The 26,902-nt window shown below is 39.4% G+C and overlaps 1 protein-coding gene across 1 annotated transcript in view; it reads right to left on the reverse strand.

Moving 5' to 3' along the window:
- Positions 1-787: 787 nt before the first annotated feature.
- Positions 788-26,902, reverse strand: part of LOC142208337 (myocardin-like) — a 116,107-nt gene continuing 89,992 nt past the window's right edge. Inside the window, exons 4-13 of the mRNA XM_075276780.1 lie at positions 23,651-23,726; positions 22,913-23,062; positions 20,964-21,109; positions 20,607-20,732; positions 13,252-13,505; positions 12,972-13,137; positions 9,084-9,743; positions 7,533-7,670; positions 7,386-7,443; positions 788-2,796 (exon numbers count right to left, since the gene is read on the reverse strand). Coding sequence (XP_075132881.1) covers positions 2,324-2,796; positions 7,386-7,443; positions 7,533-7,670; positions 9,084-9,743; positions 12,972-13,137; positions 13,252-13,505; positions 20,607-20,732; positions 20,964-21,109; positions 22,913-23,062; positions 23,651-23,726 — 2,247 coding nt within the window. The 3' untranslated portion in view covers positions 788-2,323. The remainder of the gene's footprint in view (positions 2,797-7,385; positions 7,444-7,532; positions 7,671-9,083; positions 9,744-12,971; positions 13,138-13,251; positions 13,506-20,606; positions 20,733-20,963; positions 21,110-22,912; positions 23,063-23,650; positions 23,727-26,902) is intronic.

Here is a 26,902-nt window from a genome sequence, read left to right on the forward strand (position 1 = left end):
TGCATCCCACCAGGTTTCCGTCTTCTGTCCCGGTGAAATGGGACGGGGGGCGGAAACCCAGTGGTCAGTTTTAAAACCCATTCAGTTGCAAAGTCAGACATGAAGGACTTTGTGTTCAGCTAAAAAAAAAAACTGTTTCCTTGTATGCAGGCAGAAGACACACATGGGCGGTCACCTTTGCAAACCCATTCAAGTGAATGGGTTTTAAAACTGACCGCCGGGTTTTCGTCTCCTGTCCAGTTTCACTGGGTAGAAAACGGAAACCCGGTGGAATGCACAAACTGGACAATGAGCACAAGTGTGAACCGCCCCTCACTGGAAAAGTTAAAATTCTGAAGCGGCCAATGGTTTGTTAGGGTCAGTGCACAGAGTTTTTTATCGCTGATTTTGACACTTAGGGTGAATTCACACTGAGTAAACGCTAGCTTATTCTGAACGTAAAACACCTTCAGAATAAGCGGCGTCTAAAGCAGCTCCATTCATTTCTATGGGAGCGGGGATACGAGCGCTCCCCATAGAAATGAAAGGGCTGCTTCTTTCACTCCGTGCAGTCCCATTGAAGTGAATGGGGAGTGCCGGCGTATACGGCAAGCTCTGCTCATGCCGGAGCGTACACGCCGGCACTCCCCATTCACTTCAATGGGACTGCACGGAGTGAAAGAAGCAGCCCATTCATTTCTATGGGGAGCACTCGTATCCCCGCTCCCATAGAAATGAATGGAGCTGCTTTAGACGCCGCTTATTCTGAACGTGTTTTACGTTCAGAATAAGCTAGCGTTTACTCAGTGTGAATTCACCCTTAATCTGCCTTAAAATCAGCCTCCAAAAAAAAGCCTCCAAATAGAGTTCTTTTTTTAGAGGCTGATTTTTTTTTTTTTTTTTGTAGATTGTGAGCCCCACATAGAGCTCACAATGTACATTTTTCCCTATCAGTATGTCTTTTTTTTGGAACATGGGATGGAAATCCATGCAAACACGGGGAGAACATACAAACTCCTTGCAGATGGTTTTTTGCCCATGGCGGGATTAGAACACCAGGACTCCAGTGCTGCAAGGCTGCAGTGCTAACCACTGAGCCACCGTGTGGCCCCCGTTTAGAGGCTGATTTTGAGGCGGATTCAGCGTCAAAATTAGCACCAAAAAACTCTGTGTGTACTGACACTATAAGGGTCCATTCACACAGAGGAGAATTGTGAGGTGTGTGTGTGGTGAGGAATTTGGTGTGGAATTTCAGCGCTGAAAAAAAAGCCTCCCATTGACTTCAATGGGCTCCTCTAGCAGAAAAAGGAACCCATTGAAATCAATGTGAGGCTTTTTTTTCAGCGCTGAAATTCCAGACCAAATTCTTCACCATTTTCAACCATGTGAATAAACCCTCAGGTGTCTCAAGAGTATTTCTTATCCATTTGATAAATATAATGTAGGCTCTTTTGACAATTCTTTGACCTGTAAACACTTAATACCAGATTAACAGATTTTATTTTTCAAATAAACACTACATTATTTGGCTTACTGAATTAAATGAATATCTTTCAAAGACTACAGTATTTATTGCATGAAAAGTTCTTCAAGTGGCACAAAAGATACCTTTGGCAGCAAAAGAGGTTCCTAGTAATGTGTTTTTTTTATTTAAGGAATCATCCCTTGTCATCATATTGTAATACACATGTGAGACAACCCAACTACATTTTCAAGTCTCCATGTGTAATCTCATAACACTTTTGTAATGTAAAATATAACAATACTGCCATAAACTAAGAGATTGATTTTTTTTATCTAAAAATTTAATTACCTATAAATAGTTACTTTTTTTATATCTACTGACTTCAACCATTTTGATCAAGTCTTGCATGTAGATTGGACTCTCATAGAAAAGCCAATAATAGTGTATGCTTTAAAATCTATATTTTGAAGCATTAATAGATTCTTCATTTAACAGGTATTTGTGATTACATTCATATTCAGCTGTAAGTATATATTTTTCAAAAATAACTTGACATTTTTAAAACCTTTAATTTTTTATTCCTCTGAATAAAAAGGTATAAGATAAACAGCCATGTTTTATAGATAAACATATAAGCAATAACAAATCTTTTTGATTAATCAATCTTTCTGTTTAGCATTACGGCAGCCAAGACAGTGTCTACAAAAAGTGGCTGCGACAGATGCTATCATAGCAATCTGTCATGTCCTGAGATTTGACTACACATTTCATCTACTTACCAGATCTAGAAAAATCTATTATTAAAAGAAAGATTATCTTTCTTTTATTTGCTCTATCAGGGTAAGATTTAGTTCTCATGTGGTGTCCTTTTTGATTATATTACCACTGTTCCACCATTAAATCAATCATTCTGTTGATACTTAAGTCTGGTGAGTCAAAAATATCAGTAGAAAAAATACTAGAACCAACAGGACTATTAGGACCAAAATTGGAAGTAGATCCTGATGTTAGTGCTTCCAGCCAGTCTGCTGGATCAAAAGCAGCACTAGATGATGATGAAGATGATGATGGAGACATATTGCTTTCATGCTGATCAGGTGAAGATGGCATTTCAATTTGATCTGGAGAAAAGACAGCTGAAAGAGTATCCTGACCAGAAAGGAAATCATAATTTCCAGAACCAGGAAATTCTAGGATCGCAGAACTGGACATAATTGAGGGTGGTTGAGAATCAATGCAGCACGGAATCTGTTTCATGAAATTACCATTTTGGGCTGTAGGTGATGCAGTTTGTTGATTAATATCAGGTTGTATGTTTTCCATAGAAATACTATCAATGTGCATTAATTCATCTGTAAATGAAAAAAAAACAAAAAACATGAATTGTATATAACATAGTGATTCGTGGTTTAAAGGGATTTTCACGGGTAAAAATATTGATCACCTTTCCTAAGGAAAGTTTTTTTTATTAGTAATATCAGATAAGTAGGGGTCCAACACCTGGCACCCTTATTGATCAGCTGTTCTCAGCTGCTAAGGTACAAAAAATAAAGGATGAAGCAGATAGCTCCAATCTTTTGTATAGTGACTGAACCAAATTGCTTCAGCTTAATTCTCATTTATGAATGGGAATTGATCCCTAATAACTTGACTTGGCCAAACAAAGAACGAGAAATTTGCTTCCTGCCCCATTCTCTGTGTATATGCTGCTGAGAATAGCTGATTACTAGGGGTCAGTGGTGTAACTAAGAATGGCGGGGCCCCGTGGCGAACTATTGACATGGCGCCCCCCCCCCCCCCCCCCGACTGATGCCCCCCTGCATTCCTGCGCGCACTATTATACCCCATAGTGGCCCCTGCACACAGTATTGTGCCCCATAGTGGCCCCTGCACATAGTATTATGTCCCATAGCGGCCCCTGCATACAGTATTATGCCCCATAGTGGTCCCTGCACATACTATTATGCCCCATAGTGGCCCCTGCACATAGTATTATGCCCCATAGTGGCCCTTACAAACACTATTATGCCCCATAGTGGCCCCTGAACAAAGTATTATGTGCCATTGTGAACACCCATGAACAATTATTATACTCTGGGGTCTTTTCAGACCCCAGAGTATAATAATCGGAGAAAGAGGGGGATACCAACATAAAAAAACAATGTTACTTAAGTCTCCCTGGCTCCTCTTCACTCCTTGGTGGTGTCGACCATCTTCAATGACGTCCGGGACGTCACATGACCTGGACGCAGGCCTTGGTCATGTGACATCAGGGACGTCACAGAAGTAGGCCCGAAGCCTGTCTGAAGCCCTGTCTTTTACCTCTCCTGGGCCTCCGATCATTATACTTGGGGTCTGAAAAGACCCCCGAGTATAATAATAGTGTTTGTTGGGCCCACTGCATCACTTACCGATCCCAGCCCCTGCCAGGATCAGTAAGTAAAAAGGGCCCATTACTGGCTGGAGTAACTCCAGGAGTGAAGGCCTATTAAGAAAAAAAAAATGCAGTGGTAATGGCTGTTGCTGGTTCCCTAATATTCCGGGTCCTGTGGCAGCTGCTACCGCTGCTACCCCGGTAGTTATGCCCCTACTAAGGGTGCTAGATTCTGGACCCCGACGATCTGATGCTGATGACTTACCATCAGAAAAAGTGTCAATATAATTACCTTGCATACCCCATTAAAGACTGATAATTATTTATACATTTTACAAATGTTAAAGGGATCCTATCATTCAGAAGTAATTTTTTCTGCCTAACACATTGGAATAGCCTTAAGAAAGGCTATTCATCTCCTACCTTTAGAAGTGGTCTCCGGCCCGCTGTTCGATAGAAATACCGGTTTTTACCGGTATGCAAATTAGTTCTCTTGCAGCACTGAGGGCAGCGCTCAAACAGTGACGCCTCCATCTTCAGCAGCAACTGCCTCTTCTGTCGTCTTCTTCCGTCTGAGTTGCACTCTGTCACCTGCGTAGTCAGCTCTGCCATCAAGACGCTAGCAGAGCCGAGTGTGCATGTCAGCTGGTGGCCATTTTTTTGAAAGCCGCTCTTGCGTGTATGCGCAGTACGCTCCTGTAGTTCTCCGTAGGACTACAGGAGCGTACTGCACATGGGCGCAAGAGCGGAGTGTGCCCCAGACAGAAGAAGACGACAGATGAGGTGGTTGCTGCTGAAGATGGAGGCGTCGCTGGAGAGAGTTCTCTGGCAGCATTGGGGACGCCCCCAGTGCTGTTTGAGCACTGGTGGCCCATCCCCAGTGCTGCAAGAGAACTCATGTGCATACCGGTAAAAAGCGGTATTTCTACCGGGCTGGAGACCACTTCTAAAGGTAGGAGACAAATAGCCTTTCTTAAGGCTATTCTGATGTGTTAGGCAGAAAAAATTACTTTTGAATGATAGGATCCCTTTAACATCTTTTGGACAGTTCAACTTAGAAAGCTTTACCACCTATTGTCAATGCTGTATTTTTTTCATACCTCTTTTTTCGGGCATGTTCATATGTGTCACATTTACAAGAAGACATTTTTCTACACGTATTGGATAGATCTATATCATTGTTCTATTGTATTTTTACAAAAATTAATATTATACAATGTGAGTATTAGATTGGAGATCAAGGGATTTATTCTGTCAAATTTGTGCACAAGAAGGAATTTTTCCTAAGGTGAAAACAAAAATTGTACCCCTCAATGTAGTTTTTAACCTTAGGATCAACATTGCAGGAGAAAAGGTTGAACTAGATGGACTTTCCTTTATCCTCACTCATTTCTGCGGTTGATGTTTCTGTAACATATATCTATGTCTTATCATGTTAAAGGATCTGTAAAGGTAATTTACTTCTCAACATAGCCTTACTGACGTGTCTTAAATTTGTAGATATTAAAAGTTAAACATTTTTGCAAATATAAGTTATTAAACATTTTGCAGAGTTTTAAAGATTTTCTATACAAATCTTGTGGCCACAAGTTGTTGTCCTCATTGGTTGCCAGCGGATCCGACCATGAATGCAAGACCTTCCTATGGTCAGAAAACCAGCCATGATTTTGTTATTGTGGCCGGGATATCTTCTGATACATGTATTGCCCCTTCATGATAACCGAGCTACAATAAAAAAGAGTTACTGACAAGTCCCAGACCATAGAAAGTTAGCATATTCGTGGTTGTATTATTTGGCAACTGATCAAGACAACAGACTGTCACCATTAAGATGTTTAGAGAAAATCTTTAAAGAGGTTGTCCCATCACAAGGATCCTATCTATACTGCTTGTTAATGTGGATTTAAGACTTTTCCTAAATACACTGCTTCAGCAGAACTGCTTTGCTTGTCCACTATCTTACTTTATTCAATTCATTGTTGACACAGCCCTTGACTTATCTGCTCAATAGTCAAGTGATGTATCTGCCTGCTCTCAGGGGGGAGGGAGGAGGGGCTAAGCGCACGGGAGCGAGCCTGTGTTTCTAGCTATTCCTGTGTCTACACTACGTGACCTAGCTTCCTGCTATCAGATAGGGGAGAGGAGCTGCTTTCATTTCTGAACTCGTCTTCTGTTCTCCCAGTTATCAGGCTAGCTAATTCAATTGTGTTCATTATGGCAGAGACAGGCAGTCTCTGTATGTAACACAGAATGGAGTTGCTCCTGCCTGTACATCATAGTCCAATATTGTGCATATAGTGTTTTTTGAGGACCTTTGATGACATCACAGGCCCTTCAGTCGCCCCATAGGATCACGCTATGTGGCGGGCGGAGCTACACGCTAATTTGGGGGCGGAGATAAACGGCAGGTTGCATGAAACCCCGCCCACCAAATGAAGCAAGAAACCAGGAAGAAGATTTTACAGCAGTGAAGACTGGTGAGTATGTGGCATGGGAATACCCCTTTAATGACTACTTATTGCTTCTTAGGGGAGTGAAGCCAAGGTACACAACACACCTAATTGTGCACTGTGCTATTTATTTTTAGATAGTTTAGGCTTAGACATAGCAATATCCGTTTGTTAATTTATTTTTATTTTTTATTTTGTATTTATTTTTAAAATGGGATTTTTTTTCTAATCTTTTTTTATTTATTTATACTTTTTGGCCAACTTTTTTTTTAATGACTCACAAGGGGATGTGAACGTGAGATTGCTTGATCACCTGTTCAATATACTTCAGTATTGCAGTTTATGGTACATTATCTCCTTATGTGTAAATTGCTTGATCACCTGTTCAATATACTTCAGTATTGCAGTTTATGGTACATTATCTCCTTATGTGTAAAGGGCCAAGACAGCTAAGAGGCCGATGATTGGCCTCCTGACTGCAAGGGCGAACCCTTGGAACCCCACAATCGGACTATTTTTCATGCTGGGGAATGGATAAAAAATAAAGGATTTATATGATGATCAAGAAAAATTCATATATATTATAAAATAAACAACTTTTGAAAAGTATAGTTTACAATATCGCTTAAAGAACAAGCACAGACCATAGGGCTTAGTCACAACTCAAATTCTAAAGGACAGCTAACTATATTCTGATGAAATAGGCATACACAGAGCATCATCAACAAATGTTTTAGTTAAAAAAGTAAGTGTACATTTTGTTAAAGATGGTTACTGTTCCAACTTGCCTATATTAAAAGCAGTTTCTGCATTGTGTAGGAAAAGAACATATAAATTGGAGATATGTCCTGGACCAATGTTTTACAGCTTTCCTGTGCATTGTGCAAATGCAGGCAAAAAACAGCATTGAGCATGTATAGTTTAGAAAGGTGTAATGTCCTCTGTTTTATCTGATAAAATGCTGGTGATTAGTATTGGCAACAAATATGACACTAAAGGCCCCAAACCTAGTCACAGTTTCATTTTTAAAGTAGTATATTCAATAGTAGATACTAAAAAAAATAAGGTAAATGTTGTATAACTTATTTTCTATCTTATCAATATAACCTATACTAACCTGTACATAATAGAGGCTCATCTTCTAATATGTCATCAATTGATTGAGAAATGGCCATCTATAAAGAAACAAACAACTGATTTCACACTTCCTATATAAAAAAAAGCAATATTTCTGGTTTACAGAAATGTACATTGATCAATATACCTGTGCTTTCTGTATGGCCTCCTGAAGTTCTTCCTCAAAGGACCGAGGCTTCTGTACAGGACTTTCTGGACTTGCTGTGATCTGCATGGGAAGCTCAAAGTCTTGGCCAATTACCTCACATGTGGAAGGTTGCAAAACCTGGGGAAATAACATCTTAATAGCTTTGATATTTTCATTAAAACATAAAAAGGTAGTGGCATGATGGTATAAAACTAGCTGTGATTGACATAGCATATAGAGATGAGCGAGTAGTATTTAATCAAGTAGGTATTCAATAGAATACTACGGTATTCGAAATACTCGTTCGAATACTATTCGCAGTAAAGATTCGATTCAGAACCAGCGTTGATTGGCCGAATGCTATACAGTGTATAGCATGCGCAAATCAACGCTGGTTCTGCGGCAGGCTCGTCTTTGCTAGTCAGGAGAGCTGGCAGCTTGCGGTTATGCTGGAGCTGACTTTTTCTCATAGGAATGCATTGACCAGCATTGATTGGCCGAATGCTATACAGTGTATGATTGGACCACAATGGAGACTACTGTGGTCCGATCTTAGACTCCGCCTCCTCACAGATGAGCCTCCGGCAGAACCAGCGTTGATTGGCCGAATGCTGTACACTGTATACCATTCGGCCAATCAAAGCTAGTCAATGCATTCCTATGAGAAAAAGTCAGCTCCCGTATAACCGCAAGCTGCCAACTCTCCCGACTAGCAAGGACGAGCCTGCTGCAGAACCATCGATGATTTTCCGAATGCTATACAGTTCCAATCAATGCTGGTTCTGCAGGACAAGTAAGGGCCGGTTCACTTTAGCGCTTGCCTCCTGTTCGGAAGGAATCCACAGGAGAACCCCCCCCCCCTGAACGGAATATCAGCGCAACTGCAAGCACTGTGCAGTTAAAGCACATGGACCCCTTAGGCTATAATGGGGTCCGTGTGCTTGCCACGCACTGCCTGCATGAATCATTCGTGCGGGCAGTGCGCAGTAAGCACACGGACCCGTTATAGTCTATGGGGTCCGTGCGCTTTAACTGCACAGCGCTCCTCCTAAACACTCTCCTCCTGCTACTCGTGGACTTAGTGACTCTCCTTTAGTCGAATAGTGGTTTCCCCTGAAACAAGTATTTTTTCCCATAGACTATAATGGGATTCGATATTCAATTGAGTAGTCAAATATTGAGGCTCTACTCAAAACGAATGTGGAATCTAGAACATTTCACTACTCGCTCATCTCTAATAGCATATATAATGCTATATAACTATTTCTTATATCATCAATAACAATTTAGGGCTTATTTACATGACCAGATTCTGTCCATAAAACACAGTCCATATGAATGGAATTAACTCCATCATAGAGTGCTACTCCAAATGCAGAGCTTTGTGTCAATTTAATAAAATTGATCTTCTGAAGGAGCTCACTGTATCATAAAGCTGTATCATGAATGCAGTGCGTTCTATTCACACTGGTCAGTCCAGGACATGCCTCCAGCACATGGACCTTGCGCTCCATAGACAGAATCCAGTTGTGTGAATGATCCCTTACTTACCATATAGCTTTCATTAGCTTCTGGACTCATCTGTTTTTCCTGCCCAGACGGTGTTAAATTAGGGCTGTCATTGTTGAGTCTATATAGATATTGTGTGTCTTTAGTTTGTGCTTTAGCACAAGAATGTGTCACAGTGTCACTTGTTTCTGTTTTAATAGATATTCGGGCATTCAACTTGTCATTCTTTCTTCTGTTTTTTAATCGTTTGTGCATTTCTAATTCTACTCGAAGGTCTTCGGCCTGTTTTTGTTCTTGAAGTAATTTCCATGTCAGGTTTTCAATCACTTTCTGCTTCTCAAGGAGAACTTGATCATCATCAGCTCGTTGCATTGTTATCTCCTCGTCTTGAAATTTTGTTGATGTATCAGAAGTTTTTGTAGCATTGCAAGCTCTTTCAGATGGGTCATGAAGACCCTCACCATAACATGGTAAATGGGGGTTCTGAAAAGGGCAAAGTGCAGCTGGGATTGTCTCACATGTTGACTGACTTTGTACAGTAGGCAGTTCAATGACTGGAGTTAACAAACCCGCACTTTGAATGGGGGCTGGAATGGTTTTTGTACGGGGTATTTGGTACGGTCTTAGACGTTCCAGTAATGCTGGTTTTGTTCCTGACACAGGTAGCCCTCTTTTGCGTAGATGTTGGCGCAATTCTGAAACCTTAGAAAGTAACAAGTTTAAGGCTTATGGTTATGTGTTAAACACAGTAAAATACATTTTATATTTGATTAATATTCAGTTTTCTCATTTAACATAATTTTACAGTGAATATCAAGGGTGTCCTCAAGACAAACACGTAAAACTTAACCTTTATTGTAAAATCTCTGAGACAGTTTTAAATAGAATGGTGGGAGGTATAGCACCACCACATTGGTTGATTGTAACCAGGGTATGGGGGAACACGTGGGAGTGCTCCTAGCACGGAGGGATAACAGTAGAGATGAGTGAGTAGTATTTGATCGAGTAGGTATTCGAAATACTCGTACTCGATAGAGTACCACTCGCTATTCGAATGGAAAAATTTGATGCAGAACCAGCATTGATTGGCCGAATGCTATATAGTCGGCCAATCAACGCTGGTTCTTCTCCTACCTTTAGAAGTGTCCTCCTCGCTGCGTCCCCGAGGCGTCTTCCGGCTCTGAATTCACTCTGCTAGGCATCAGGTATGGGCAGAGCCGACTGCGCATGCCCGCGCTACAAGAAAATGGCCGCTTTGACTGTAAGCGGCCATTTTCTTGTAGTGCGGGCATGCGCAGTTGTCTCTGCTCAGGCCCGATGCCTAGCAGAGTGAATTCATTGCCGGATGAAGACGCGGGGACGCTGCGCAGAGAAGACTTCTCGGAGAATCCAGCCGGACCCTCACTCGTGGACTTGGTAAGTTCAGTTTGATCGAATGTTACCTACCCATGAAACGAGTATTTTCCCCCCATAGAGTATAATAGGATTCGATATTCAATTTGAGTAGTCGAATATTGAGGGGCTACTCGAAACAAATATCGAATATCAAGTATTTAACTGCTCGCTCATCTCTAATAACCAGTGTTAATTCTGTGTAGGAGTTAGGTGTAGGCTGTAAAGTGGATTTACTCTCCATCTCCCTCTCATACTAATGGGGGAGTGGAGTTAGCAATAGAAGGGTTAATCTTCCCAGTTGCTTGAGTATAATGAATGAAGGATACAGTGTATTAAGCTAACATTGTTGCCAGTAATATCAGGCAGTTAGCCAGGACCACTATTGAATCAGCTGAACACATTCTCACAAACATTGTTTCAATTCCAGCAAAAGGCGACTTTATCGAGTTTCCCTACTGTTTGGAGTGTGTATTACACCTTAAACAATTTTTTTAGTATAATAATAGGGGCAGCCTGCCCTGAATTTTTTACTTGATTTTACAATAAAGGTTAAGTTTTATTTGTTTGTCTTGAGGACACACCTAATGTGAATACAAAATTTCTTGGTTCTCCTAGATCCAGTCATATTAATTTTACAGTGAATACATTTAAATAGTGAAATTTGAAAGTTGCCAAAAATAAAACAGTTTAAGGCAGGGGTCCCACATGGCTGGAAATGCCACGGCAAAAAACACTGCATTTTACATTCTCTGCAAAGTGGATGGGATTCTAGCAAATCTGCCTTTTAACATCATGTATTTGGAAATTGCAGCATATCAATTATAGCTACCAGCGGTTTTCCTGTAGGTATAATTGAAGCTGTAATTCTGCAGAGGAAAACTTTTCTGTGAAAAGCATTGCTGGAAAAACCAGGATGCATTTGCGCCACGATTTTTTGGTTTTTCGTCTTGCCTTGATACGTGGGGCCTTATGCTAAGGCCCAGTAGCGTAACTAGGAATGGCGGGCCCCGTGGCGAACTTTTGACATGAGCCCCCCCAACCGACACCGACATCGAAGACCTCGACCGTCCCCCTCCTCCGCACTCTATTATGTCCCTTAGCGGCCCCTGCACACAGTATTATGTCCCATAGTGGCCCCTGCACACAGTATTATGTCCCTTACTAGCCCCTGCACACAGTATTATGTCCCATAGTGGCCCCTGCACACAGTATTTTGTCCCTTACTGGCCCCTGCACACAGTATCATCCCCAATAGTGTCCCCTGCACACAGTATTATACCCCATGTTTGACACCCATAAACAATTATTATACTCTGGGGTCTTTTCGGACCTCAGAGTATTATAATCGGAGACCCGGGGGAATAAAAACATAAAAAGTTACTGTTTCTTACCTGTCCCCCGGCTCCTATGCTGTCTTCTCCGCTGCCGTCCTTCTGAAATGATGTCAGAAGTCACATGACCAGGACGCAGGCCGGGTTCATGTGACGTCAGAGACGTCAGAAAGGACGTCAGGAAGGAGGCCTGGCAGGATCGTGGAGAGGTAAGTAACAGTGTTTGTTACATTCCCTTACCTCTCCCGGGCCTCCGATCATTATACTCGGAGGTCTGCACAGACCCCCGAGTATAATGATAGTATTTGTGGGGCCCGCGGTGTCACTTACCGATCCCGGCCCAGCCAGGATCGGCAAGTGAATAGGGCCTGTAACGGCCTATTAAAAAACAAAAGAAAAAAAAAACGCAGCGGTAGCGGCTGTCACCAGGCCCCCTAATGGCCCAGGCCCTGTGGCAGCCGCCTCCGCTGCCTCTACGGTAGTTACGCCCCTGCTAAGGCCCCCAGATATTTTTTTTTAGCCAAATCCAGGAGTGGATTGAGCAAAAGGTAGAACTATAGGTACTTCCTATATATTTTCCTTTGCTTTTTTTAGCCTGGCTTTGGCTTAAAAAAATAAAACTGCAACAAAATCTGCTATAACATAAAGCTGCGTTTCCATAACATGGGGCCTTAGGTAAAGCCCCATGTTATGGAAACAGTGTTTTTCCTGCTACAGAAATGCAACAGAAAAAACACACTATTTTACAGCAGAAGTAAAGTGAATGAAATGAAAAAAAAAATGTTGCAGAAACGCTGTGTGTTTTTGAAAAAATTAACCAAAATTTTGCTTCTGTATAAATGTTTACTCTGAGTAGCAAAGTATAAGTGAATGAATGATTATTTATAAAAGCATAAATTATAATTATAACTTTACATAATATTTTATGTAAGGTATAGAAAACAACTGGATAATAGATAAGATAGGAATGGAGATTTTCTAAAATAAATGCTATATCATCCTGAGTCCAAAAAATAAATGGCCTAAATGGTGATTGATGTTCACCACATTTATTATATGTTGTAGACCACATTTTTTTTTAACCATGATCCAACAAAGAAGGGGGTAGATTAGCAGGAAATGACTGAAGATATGGCAATGTGCACCAAAATTTTAGTGCAACGTAAACTAGATGGTAAATCTACTCCAATGTTTTTAAACTTACTGTTAAATCATCCAAGTTTGATGGTAACATCTCTGGTTTCAGAGGTGAGTTTGTCGGTGAATTGGGCACTGATGTCATGGCTGGGCCAGACGCAGATGGGAAATTTATGGTAGGTGCGCCAGCTTGTGTTGTTCCAGTAAAACTAATCACCTGATCTGCTGAGATGCTAAAAGAGATTAATAAAGAAATTAATTTAATTCTAGTATAGCAGGGAAATTCTAGTAAATTAATTGTATATTATGATCCATTTAGAAAGTTGACTGGTTAGGTTATAAAATACCTTGTTGTCAGAGGGTGAACTGTTTGAACACAAAAAGTCTGGTTTTGTTGCTGGTTAAGGATTTGTAACTGGAGGAAAATCTGTTGTTGCTGCAGCAAACGAGAATAGGCTGCATCCATTGCAACTGGAGACCTGTCTGCCTTCTGGTCTGGTGGAATGTATTGATGATACTTGAGTTTCTTCACCTTGGGTTTAGAATCTTTAGGTTTTTTCTGACGTTGGACCTTTCCCATGTCCGATGGCTTAGTTGGAACCTTAACGAATCAGAGCAAAATAGTATGTTTGGTATAAAGTTGGAATGAAATTCTTTAAGCTAGGACCACATTTTGACTTTGGCTGTGAATCCAATCATTTGACCAAAGATCGCTGTGTCGCACAGTGACGCATTCACTCATGTTAGTGAGTGGAGTCATATAGTGACCCTGAGAATATGGTGACCATGACTTCTAGTTGTAAAAGTCAAACATTGTTCAATTTTTTTGTGGCGGTTGCAGCACCCTTCGGTTAAAATGTGACTCAATTCACAAACATGAGTGAATTAGTCACAGGACAACATCATGATCTTTGGTCAAGTGATTAGAGTCATAGTTAAAATTGTTGTGTGGCCCTAGCCTTAAATTTGAGCTAAATAACAACATACTATAATTTGTCTATTAACAAAATAAAAAAGTTCTCAGTAATAAATTATTAACAGGCTTTGGTAGCCTATCATAAGTGGCTTAAAGGGGCTCTATCATTGGAAAAAGTCATTTTTAACTAAGCACATACTTGCATAGCCTTTAGAAACCCTATTCCACACATACCTTTTGTATGTTAATCCCCTCAGTAGTTTTTGAATGAGCCCCTTTTTATACATATGCTAATTAGCCTCCAGCAAGCATCGGGAGTCTCAGCAAACACTCTCTCTGCTATGTGTGTGTGAGAGCAAGGGAGATGACTCCTCCTCCTCATCATCATCATCAGCCTATGCTGTACACACAACAGAGAGAGTGCTCGCTGAGAATTCCAGGGTGTACGCTGGAGGCTAGTTGACATATGAATAATAACAGGCTCATTCAAAAACTACTGAGGGGGTTAACATGCAAAAGGTATGTGTGGAACCGCCTTTCTAAAGGTTATGCAAGTATATGTTTAGTTAAAAATGACTTTTCCCAATGATAGAGCCCCTTTAACCTATAAAACAAAGGAGGAATTTTTCTAGCAAATAGTGTTTTGGTCTTGATATTGAGATCACTGGTGGTGGATATGCAGAGGAGCTCTAGCCCCTTAAAGGGATCCTATCATTAAAACTCAATTTTTTCTCAATAACACATCAGAATAGCCTTAAGAAAGGCTATTCTTCTCCTACCTTTAGATGTCTTCTCTGTGCCGCCGTTCGGTATAAATTCTGGTTTTCGTCGTTATGCAAATGAGTTCTCTCGCAGCACTGGGGATGGGCTCCAGCGCTCAAACAGCACTGGGGAACTCTTCAGCGCCGCCTCCATCTTCTTCAGGACGTCCACTTCACATATCTTCTTCTGGCGTAGGCTTCAAATTTCTAGGCCTCGGGCCTAGGGCAAAGCCAACTGCGCATGCCCGCCGGCCACAAGAAAATGGTCGCTTACGCAGTACCAGGATTTATACCAAATATCAGTGCAGAGAAGATATCTAAAGGTAGAAGAAGAATAGCCTTTCTTAAGGCTATTCCGATGTGTTAGTGAGAAAAAATTTAGTTTTAATTATAGGATCCCTTTAATAATTATTGTGCACCTGAGTAAAGTTTTACTTCAGTTATTGAATAGTGTAGATTTAATGTACAAGACACCACAAAATTGTTGTGAGTTATAATAAATCTGTTGGGCCGAGTTGTTTCTGCACTGGCCTGCCTTGATCCCAACCCAGGTTCACCCACATTTTTCTTTTTCAGAAGCGATTAGCAGGCCAGAAAATTTAAAAAGTGGTGCATTTTTGGTTAAAAAAGCTGAAATCCAAAAGTGTGACATTTTTATGCCAGAAAACTAGTGTAACCAGATTACATCCCATGCTTTTAAATAAAATTGTGTTGTAGTGTTTTGGGTCACGCTTCATATTGTGATTCTCTAAAGATGATATCAGATTTCAAGAGTTACATTGGTACCCTCAAAATGTACCATATGTTTTCTGAGAACCTAACAAATTGGGCCATCCAATTTGTTTACTTCACTATTGTGACAGTGTTTTTCTTGTTTCCCTTTCAGACTGAGGATCCACAAAACATACCTTTTTTGTTGCAGATTTTGGTTTTTAAATTTAGGTTTTGGCTGTGGTGGAATTGACGAGGCAAAAAGCTCTTTGTTTTATATTACCTGCAAAGTGGTTGGGATTCTGGCTAATCCCATCCATGCATTGCATTAGATAATCTGCAGCAGAAATGTTGCAATTTCCAAAAAACTTGTGTTTTTGAAAATCGCAGCATGTCAATTATACATACTGGCATTTTCTGTATAGGTAAAATAGTGACAGATAGTCTGCAAAGGAAAATTCTGCGGATTTTTTGTGATAAATGCTGTGGATTAAAAATCTACTGGTCTTTTCCGCAGCATTTTATTTGCAGTGATTCATTATATGGGACCTTAACCTAAACATATAAACCAATTATAGTTGTAATCAACCATGTACAGATTTTAAATACCAGAAGGTTTGGGCAGAGTTTGGCTACTGACAGTTATGGCCGCCTGATCCAAAAGCTCCATAGCAATCGAGCAGCTCATAGCAGATAAAGGCATCTTACCACCTTGAAGCTACCTCCTTTTACCTGCATAGGTAGGGGGACCCATTCTTATAACTGGCCCATCCCGACACCCGTGCCTCAGTACTGCCAGCCAGAGTACTGATGGCCCAGAGATCTGTGAACTAGTACATATTATTATTATTATTATTATTATTATTATTAATTATTTATATAGCACCATTAATTCCATGGTGCTTTACATTTGGGGGTTACATACAATACACAGAATATACAGGTAGATATAATACTAACAGTGACCGACTGGCACAGTGCGGTAGATGGCCCTGCCCGCGAGGGCTTACAATCTGTGAGGGAAGGGGGGTAGAGACAGAAGGAGAGGGGGAGACTGTACAGATGGCAGTGTGGTGATAGTGTTATTGGAGGTACATAGCGCAACAGTGCCATTACTGCTAACCCAGAGACAGCGCAGGGCTCCCTCACAGAAAAGCATCAATATGCTCCACACACTCTGGATTACATAGCTAACTTGGCTGTTCCTCTGGTAGCAGCCAGCTCAGCAATTCTCATCGGTTGCCAATCTTGCCATGCTCCTAGACCGCATAGTGGTGGCCTCCTTGCCAACTCGGCCTCTACTGCCCCCAACGTGCCAATTCAACTAGCAACAACTCTTTCAGTGGTCTCCAGCAATGTTCCACTGCATTCTGCTCCTGAAGAATCGCAGGTGGGTGCACAAAACTATCATATTAGTCTCCTTCCCTCTTTTGTAGAAGCATGATCCTTTGAGTACTCATCTTAGTGCTCCCCCACAACCTATGGGATAGAAATATATAACAGCCCTCTGACCATATTGCCCTAGAGGCATAAAATAAGAACTATATATATAATAACTAATAATAAGAAATATATATATATATATATATATATATATATATATATATATATATATATATACAGTCCTATGAAAAAGTTTGGGCACCCCTATTAATCTTAATCATTTTTAGTTCTAAATATTTTGGTGTTTGCAACAGCCATTTCAGTTTGATATATCTAATAACTGATGGACACAGTAATATTTCAGGATTGAAATGAGGTTTATTGTACTAACAGAAAATGCGCAATATGCATTAAACCAAAATTTGACCGGTGCAAAAATATGGGCACCTCAACAGAAAAGTGACATTAATATTTAGTACATCCTCCTTTTGCAAAGATAACAGCCTCTAGTCGCTTCCTGTAGCTTTTAATCAGTTCCTGGATCCTGGATGAAGGTATTTTGGACCATTTCTTTCTACAAAACAATTCAAGTTCAGTTAAGTTTGATGGTCGCCGAACATGGACAGCCCGCTCTCAAATGATCTGAAAACAAAGATTGTTCAACATAGTTGTTCAGGAGAAGGATACAAAACGTTGTCTCAGAGATTTAACCTGTCAGTTTCCACTGTGAGGAACATAGTAAGGAAATGGAAGACCACAGGGACAGTTCTTGTTAAGCCCATAAGTGGCAGGCCAAGAAAAATATCAGAAAGGCAGAGAAGAAGAATGGTGAGAACAGTCAAGGACAATCCACAGACCACCTCCAAAGAGCTGCAGCATCATCTTGCTGCAGATGGTGTCACTGTGCATCGGTCAACTATACAGCGCACTTTGCACAAATAGAAGCTGTATGGGAGAGTGATGAGAAAGAAGCCGTTTCTGCACGTACGCCACAAATAGAGTTGCCTGAGGTATGAAAAAGCACATTTGGACAAGGCAGCTTCATTTTGGAAACAAAAATTGAGTTGCTTGGTTATAAAAAAAGGCGTTATGCATGGCATCCAAAAAGAAACAGCATTCCAAGAAAAACACATGCTACCCACTGTAAAATTTGGTGGAGGTTCCATCATGCTTTGGGGCTGTGTGGCCAATGCCGGCATCGGGAATCTTGTTAAAGTTGAGAGTCGCATGGATTCCACTCAGTATCAGCAGATTCTTGAGAATAATGTTCAAGAATCAGTGACGAAGTTGAAGTTACGCCGGGGATGGATATTTCAGCAAGACAATGATCCAAAACACCGCTCCAAATCCTCAGGCATTCATGCAGAGGAACAATTACAATGTTCTGGAATGGCCATCCCAGTCCCCAGACCTGAATATCATTGAACATCTGTGGGATGATTTGAAGCGGGCTGTCCATGCTCGGCGACCATCTAACTTAACTGAACTTTAATTTGTTTTCCAAAATACCTTTATCCAGGATCCAGGAACTGATTAAAAGCTACAGGAAGCGACTAGAGGCTGTTATCTTTGCAAAAGGAGGATGTACTAAATATTAATGTCACTTTTCTGTTGAGGTGCCCATATTTTTGCACCGGTCAAATTTTGGTTTAATGCATATTGCACATTTTCTGTTAGTACAATAAACCTCATTTCAATCCTGAAATATTACTGTGTCCATCAGTTATTAGATATATCAAACTGAAATGGCTGTTGCAAATACCAAAATATTTAGAACTAAAAATGATTAAGATTAATAGGGGTGCCCAAACTTTTTCATAGGACTGTATATATATATATATATATATATATATATATATATATATATATATATATATATATATATACTGTCAGGGTCTGGGGTTGCTAGGTGGGGTGGCATATACACACATGTCCAGTTTGTTTAGTCCAAAACAAAAGTAGAGTTTTATTTTCACTCACAAAAGGTAGTGCAGCAACAAAAGGAAACAATACAAAAATAAATACCTGCCCGGCTAGGTTCTAACTAAACATAGAATAGGTTACCTCACCTAGAATAACAGAAATCCAAAAGCCAGTAGAATCATTCAGGGCACAGCTCCAAAAATATGACCTCTCTGTTGGCTCTCCAGCCAAGCTCTGCTGTTGGAGCTGACTTCTTAAGCCTTCTTGACGAGGAGACTCTCAACAGCTGAGTCGCTGCTGGAACATCCCCAAAGTGTGGACTGGAGGGGGGTGGAATGACCGGCCCCACTACCAACCTACCTGCCATTCCTAAAAATCCAGCCCAGTAACCTGAACTTTGAAATAACCCTCAGCAGACAATAGTCATCTACTGAGAAACGTTCTTTCTGGAGTTTTCTCATCTCACTTTCCTTAGTGGTCTGGGTGAGATGTACACCCCTTCCATTACCTGACCAACCATCGGCTTACAATATATATATATATATATATATATATATATATATATATATATATATATATATGCATATGCTGCAGCTGCTGCTCGACTCCCATCCTCTGGATGTACTATATGCACAGTAGGAGTAGGATCACACTGTAGGGGGCCCTAATGGTGGTGGGGCCCGGAGCAATTGCCAAGTTTACCCCCTCAACTGTTAGCCCTGTATGCGATTAATGATGCAACTCGTGCATGCATGAAGTGCTATGACGTACTCAGGCAGAGCACATGGGTGAGCGTAACACATGCCCATTATTCATGAGGATATGCGTTTCCTACTTATATAAGAAATACTTGTTTGTGCCTGCGTGAGTCATGAGACTGCTATGCCACTACGCATGCCCAGTGCTGCACTACCCTTTAGAATCTAAGTTCCCTGTTTGAGATAGCCATCGCTACGTCACCGTGCATATCCACTACTGCAGTACCAATACAGTCCCTGTTTGTGTGGGTAATATTAGACTGCACAGTGCGAGTGATGTCACCACTACTGATTTTGAGAATGTAGCATCAATGCTAGTTTTGCATGACTCAGAATAGACTACACCCGATTTTGGTACAAATTCAACCACTGGGTTCCTTGTTCCTAAAATCTAGGCATGAGGGGCCACACGGTGGCTCAGTGGTTAGCACTGCAGCCTTGCAACGCTGGGTCCTGGTGCTCAAATCCCGCCAAGGGCAGAAAACCATCTGCAAGGAGTTTGTATGTTCTACCCGTGTCTGCATGGATTTCCATCCCATATTCCAAAAAAACCATACTGATAGAGAAAAATGTACATTGTGAGCTCTATGTGGGGCTCACAATCTATATAAAAAAAAAAATAATAAAAAAAAATAAAATAAAATCTAGGCATGTGAATAATGGCCAACCATTGCATACCATATTGCACTGCATGACACTTGGTGTTGTAAGAATTTGTTTATTTTCGTTTCTACTGTTTAGATTTAAAATATGTTTATTTGTAAATGCATAATTGTACATGCTGTTTGGTCTAAATTGCTATACTGTACAGAGTATTTATTGTATGCATTGCTTGTCCAATGCTTGTACTGTTTTAGAAAAAAAATTTAAATAAAAATTTAAATTGAAAGAAAAAAATGCCCCAAAGATTACAAAAAGCGCCACCTTGATTCCTAAAACTTAAAAAAGACCACTAGACTCTTGTCAATTATATCATGATTCTCTCAGACATAAGTTTCTGATATTCTTTTTAATTCTATACATACTCTTAAAATTATACATACATTCCATTTCAGAATAATTCCATATAAGAATCCAGTATCAATCATACAATCACTTATAATATCAAGAAATTATTCTGCTTAGTACATCAAATGTGATTTTCTCTATTTTTTTTCCAGTTTATGAAAGAATTGACTTCAACAAAATAAATATTTGGAAGGAAAAAAAAAGCCCAACAAACTATAGCATATCGATATATAAGGAAATACCTTAGGAACTCCAGATAAAGCCTGTGCTGAATGATGGATTATTGGTTTATTAGTTGCCAATGGCTCATCTTCTATAATAGTTCTTGCAATTGGCTGATTCACCTCAATTATTTTAGGCAGATCCAACTAAAAGATAACAGTGATAAAATTAATTACTATCACTATTGTATTATTACATATACATATTACATGGTTACTGAGGAGAACTTGTCAGTAAATTACATATAGAAAGATTATATTTTCAGTTTCCTTTAATGGATTCCTGGCATTAAAAAAAATTACGAAATGTAACTTTTCAATATTCGTATATGCAAAGTGACACAATATTTGTTTCCTTTTTTTAAAGTAAATTTATACCTGAAATGCATTGCTTGTGGGTGCTGGTGACAGATTAACTGAAAGACCAGGAGAAGGAGCAAAGCGTGGTGAAGAAGAAGTAGATGAAGAAGAACTAGTGATGTCATCATCATAGGAAAATGTATCAGAAGAGATCTGGATCTGGTCTTTAAAACAAGAATATGTATTATCTAGTTGAAATTGAGTCAGAGCTCACTCAATTTTTGTTATTAGAAATTTACATAATTTTTGTTTTTATTTCAACTCAATTTAAATCTCATCATGTGCTTAACCCCTTCCCGACATCTGCGGTATTATATGGCAAAGACCCAACACTAATCCCATCAGTCAGTGTATGCACTTAACCAAGGGGCATTTAAGACCGCTGGCGCTTCAGCCAAAGCTGACCAAGGTTCAATTATCCTGACAGTGCATGAGTGCCACCATTTTGGGTAAGATCGTTGGCACTTGGAACAGATTTGAGGCCAGTGATCAACTGCCATGACAGCCGGGAGCCTGCTGAAGGCTGGCATTTATTTATATGACAGGCTGCTTTATGCATAATTATACAAATTATGGTATTTTGCATTGCATTACTGATCAGAGGCCTTGAAGTTCAAGACCCCTAGGGGGTCTAATAAATAAGGTATTAAAAATAAATAAATAAATAAATAAATAAAAATTCAAATCACCTCCACTTTCCCTAGAATACATAAAAAAGTAAAAAATTACTGTGAAGCACATAGACATTAGGTATCCCTGGGTCTGAAAATTCCAGGTCTTCAAACATAAAAAAAAATATTTTTTCCATATAGTGCACACAGTAGTCGGAAGTGCCCATTTTTTTTTCTCCTTTGATAAAAATTTTAATAAAAACAATGATCAAAGCAATATGATTTTTCCAAAATGGGAACTAACTAAAACGTACTATCATTCCCCATACACGGAAATGTTAAAAAGTTACGGTTGTCAAAACATGGCGATTTTAACCGTCGGGTGTTTTATACAGCAGACACCAAGCACTAAGGTCCGTGATCTGTGTCCACAAGCTTTGGGGCTAGCTTCTTGTTGTCATGATAGCTGGGAACCTTGTGAAAGTTCCCAGGCCTATCTGTACTTTATTTCTATGCCGGTATTTTGTAATGCATTAGTGTTCAGATCCCCTGGGATTCAAGACCCCTAGGGGGTCTAATAAATACATAAAATAATGCAAAAAAAGAAAAAATATATATAAAAATTAAAAGTTCAAATCACCCCACTTTGCCTAGAACACATATAAAAATACTTAAATACTGTGAAACACCCAAAAATGAGGTATCCCTGTGTCCAAAAATGCCCGATATACAAATCTATATAAAAAAAAATTTCTGTATGGTAAATGCTGTAGCGGAAAAAAAATCAAAAGTGCCAAACCGCCATTTTTTTACTGTTTTGCTTCTGATAAAAATTTGAATAAAAGGTGATCAAAGTAATAGCAATTCCTCAAAATGGTATAACTAAAAAGTACACCTGGTCCTTCAAAAAAAGATGCCCTATAGGGGCCCCACGGTGGCTCAGTGGTTAGCACTGCAGCCTTGCAGCGCTGGGTCCTGGTGTTCAAATCCCACCAAGAGCAAAAAAACATCTGCAAGGAGTTTGTATGTTCTCCCCGTGTTTGCATGGATTTCCATCCCATATTCCAAAAAGACATAATGATAGGGGGAAAAAATGTACATTGTGAGCCCTATGTGGGGCTCACAATCTACATTAAAAAAAAAAAAAAAAAAAAAAAAAAGATGCCCTATGGATCTCCATATATAAAAGTATAAAAAAAAGTTAGGGGTGTCAGAACATGGAAAAAACAAACAAACAAACAAACATTGATTCAATCATTTTGCTCTTTTTTGGTATGGCATTCACTGTATGAGAAAAGTATTTTTATATTTTAGTATTTTTATATTTTTTTCATAAGAAAAAATGCCTCTGCTCACCTTTTATTCCATTCTTCATCCCATTTGCCAGTGGCAAGATGTTTTTCTTTAGAAGTTCTAAAGGTCCAGGTCGATGTAAAATTTTTTCATTCAAATTTTCAGCCAAGCGAGCTTTTTTTTCTTTAAACTCATCAGATTCAACTGTGCTATCTAAAATATAGTATAAAGTAAATATTTACTTTGGCTTCATTTAAATAATCCAGCAAATTCTAAAATAATAAATAGGAACCCCAGTGTTCGTTATCATTCTGCAGAAAAGTAATGTTTAAGAGATTCTTAAATGAATTAGAAATGATATGAGGGACAACATCCATGGCTAGGCAATTCATGGAGGTTTCAGTTTCACGACAGCAAGTTTCTCAGTCCTTGGGAACCAAGTTGCATCTAGTAGCACTATTTGCTGTATCCTTGCTTGACTGTAGTTGCTAACTCAATGATTTGGGCTAAAGTGATCAAAGTTGGCTATATTTCAGTAAAGTACATATCTAAGTGTGGGTCCCACTAAATATGTAATGTATGTTTTTACAACTTTCCAGGCATAATTTCAAAGAAGAGGCATTGTAATTTAAAAAATGAATTTTCTAAAATCCTCACTTCTTTATGACAGCATATATATTAAAGCTTTTGTAGAAATTATGTAGAAATACAGCTGTTATATACCTTGTATGTTCCACTTCAGAACTCACTAAATATGACATCACACACCCACCTCCCTAGTGTGACAAAAATAATTCCAACCTTCAGAAAAAGGAATCTTCATAGCAGCCACTTTGTGGAGTTTGTTCTGAGCCTTGCATTTCACAAAATCCTCTGCCTGTAAAGTAAATGAGATGTAATATAATGTACAGTTTTAATTAAAAATGTCTAAGGCTAAGGTCCTATGAAAGCAAAACACTGTAGAAAAAAAGCACAGTGGAAATGCAGCATTTTTGCTGAGTTGTCTTCAGTGGATTTTCTGCCCTTATTAAAACTCTACGGAAAACGCCAGTGTTTTCACAGGCATAATCGACATTCTGCGATTTTCAAAAACGCAAGCATTTTTGGAATTGTAACTTTCCCACAACTTTTTCTGCAATGTGTGGAAGGGAACAGCTAGAATCCTATTCCCCTTGCAGATACCACATGCAGTGTTTTTTTTTTCCACAATGGAAGGCTTCAGCCTCAGTCTACAGCACACTAGCATTGTGTGACCAATCGGAGACTCCGTCCGCTCAAAATACATGTGGAGAAAGTCCTGCAAGCAGGACTTTTTTTCTCTGCCAATTCTGGGTGAAAAGCTGGTCTATAGTCATTATAGTTATTGTCCGCGGTTAATTGCTTTTTAAGTGGATAGGGTTTCCATTTTTATGGGTCAGACCTAAAGAATGGAAACCCAAACACTAGTGTGAATCTAGAGTAAGTCTCCATGTAGCAGGCCACAGTGAATAAGCGCTACGGCAAAACTGCGGCAAAAAAAAGCATTGCGGTTTTTCTGGCAGTGTTTCTTAGAGCCAGTCCACAGAGGATTTCAAATATACCTATAGGGAAAGTGTCAGTGTTACCATAGCTATAATTGACATGCTGTGATTTTTAAAAATGTGACCATTTTTGAAATCGCGGCATTTCTACAATGTGCGGATGTAACATGCTAGAAACCCATCTATTTTGCAGGGACATGGTGTGAGGCTCCTGGCCTCAAAGTAAAACTGCCTAGGTTGCCCATAGAAATCAATCACAGATTTTATTATGATTTTTGCTCCTGAAAAATTAAAAATGCATTGCGATTAATTACTGTGAACAACTAAGGCAGTTTTTCTTTGAGATAGGATAGTACATATACATATGATTTATAGAATGTAGATATAGGGGCAGAGTTAAAAAAAAACACTCTTTTTGTTGCCCATTGAAACCATTCACAGGACAGTTTTAATTTTTTGAAAGGCAAAATATAAAATGAAAGCTGTGCTGTGCTTGGTTGCTCTGCGCAACAAAGAAAGTTTGACATATCCCTAAAAGAAGGATAAGAATACGTGAAAAGCTTATACATTCACTTACTTTTGTAAGTACGTATCTCCTGAAAAAAACTACACCTAAAATGGTATGTGTGAATCCAGACTCATAATCAGCACGTTTGTGGTTTTTACATAGATTTCCCCTTTTCTATTCAAATGACAATATCTGCATGTAATAAATTATACTATAGGGTAAAACATTGGTCCTACCAACAGGAATGTACATAATATTCATAGGGCCCCATAGCAAAACGTAATACACAAGGCAAGAGAGGAAAAATAAGTGGCACCACTTAATTCCAAAGCAGGTAACTTCTTAAACCAGTTTTTGGCTATCAGCAAGGGATATATGTCAGGCAAACGTGCTGCTCATATTAACATCGGTGGTGCTCATTACATAGAAAATAGCATGAAAATCCACAAAAGTATAGAGAAAGTTAGGGCAAGCCTGATAAAATAGTTTAGCATGAAACGATCGTCGCTGTTGTAATTTGTTACCATCCTCTCCCCGCTGTACTGATTTTTTAGAAGGCATTTAATAAAGGATGTGATTTTACTCATGTCTGCTTGGGTGAGTGCCCTAACTTTCTCTATACTTTTGTGGATTTCCATAGCAAAACTTACCATACAGTATAAAAGGGTCTTCCAGGACTTTTTAATTGGTGACCTAACAGTAGCAGAAGATAGACACCCGGGACCCCACCAGCTGTTTGAGGAAACAGCGCAGCCCTCTGACCATTGCTTTATACGCCATATGAAATCACGTTCATCACTCACATTAACTGTTTGCAGTTCAAAACCCATTCTAGTGAATTAACTAAGCTGCAATACAGATGTATAGCGTTGTGTCGGTTGAAGGGGCTCTATAATTGGAAAAAGTCATTTTTAACTAAGGACATACTTGCATAGCCTTTAGAAAGGCTATTCCACACCTACCTTTTGTATGTAAATCTTCTCTTGTATGTAAATCTTTAATGAGCCCCTTTTTATACATATGCTAATTAGCCTCTTAGTGCACCCCGGAAGTCTCATCGTGCACCCTCTGCTATTCTTTCTTATGTAAGTGTACAGCACAGGGTGCTGCTGCTGCTGATGACTTCCTGCTTCCTGTATGCACACACAGATAGGAGAAAATAGCAGAGAGGAGGCTGCTGGGAACTTCCTGTGCTAGCTGGAAGCTAATTAGCATATGAATGAAAATGGGCTCATTCAAAATCCACTAAGGCAATTTACATACAAAATGTACATGCCTTTCTAAAGACAATGCAAGTATGTGATTAGTTAAAAATGATTTTTTCCAATGATAGAGCCCCTTTAAACAGTGAAGAGATCACAGAACTCACACAAATGTTTTGGCCTCTTCAACCATCTGAATGCCAAGAATAGCTACAAATATAAGTCTAAATAGAACCTATGATCAAATATTTACTTTATAATTTTACATATGATTGACAATGTATAGACTATAGCAATAGTCGAACAATGTATTGTCCTGCTTCGGAACAACATGAACGGAATCCAAATCCATTAAAAAAAGTAGTTACCCATGGAAACCCACGGACTCCATAGACTGTAATGGAGCCTGCCAGATTTCCGCCCAAAAATGTAGAGAAGAATCCTTCTTGCTGGACTTTTCTCTATGCGTTTTCAAAGCGTAATGGGGAACAGAATCTGCCAGTGAAGATCAGGCGCAGTTGTGAACCAAGCCTTAACCTTATTCTATCACTTAACTTTTTCTCTCTATTACAGAGAAGATGATCTCTTCATATTTGTATGTTTTTACTTTTTGATGTATATTTGACCACGAGCTATGTTGTATTAATACTTCTTTTATTTCACCTATTCTTTATGCAGATTTGGTTTGAGAAAGGTTCATTTAAAACTGAAACATTGCCTGGCCTGATTTTGATCTGATAATTACTTACATTTCCTTTCTATATAATTGGATATTATTTCGAGTATAAAAGCTCTGCTGTGAAAATAAACTGAATTCCTTATT

This window comes from Leptodactylus fuscus, chromosome 6 (genome assembly GCF_031893055.1).
Source record: "Leptodactylus fuscus isolate aLepFus1 chromosome 6, aLepFus1.hap2, whole genome shotgun sequence".
NCBI classification, from domain to species: Eukaryota; Metazoa; Chordata; class Amphibia; order Anura; family Leptodactylidae; genus Leptodactylus; species Leptodactylus fuscus.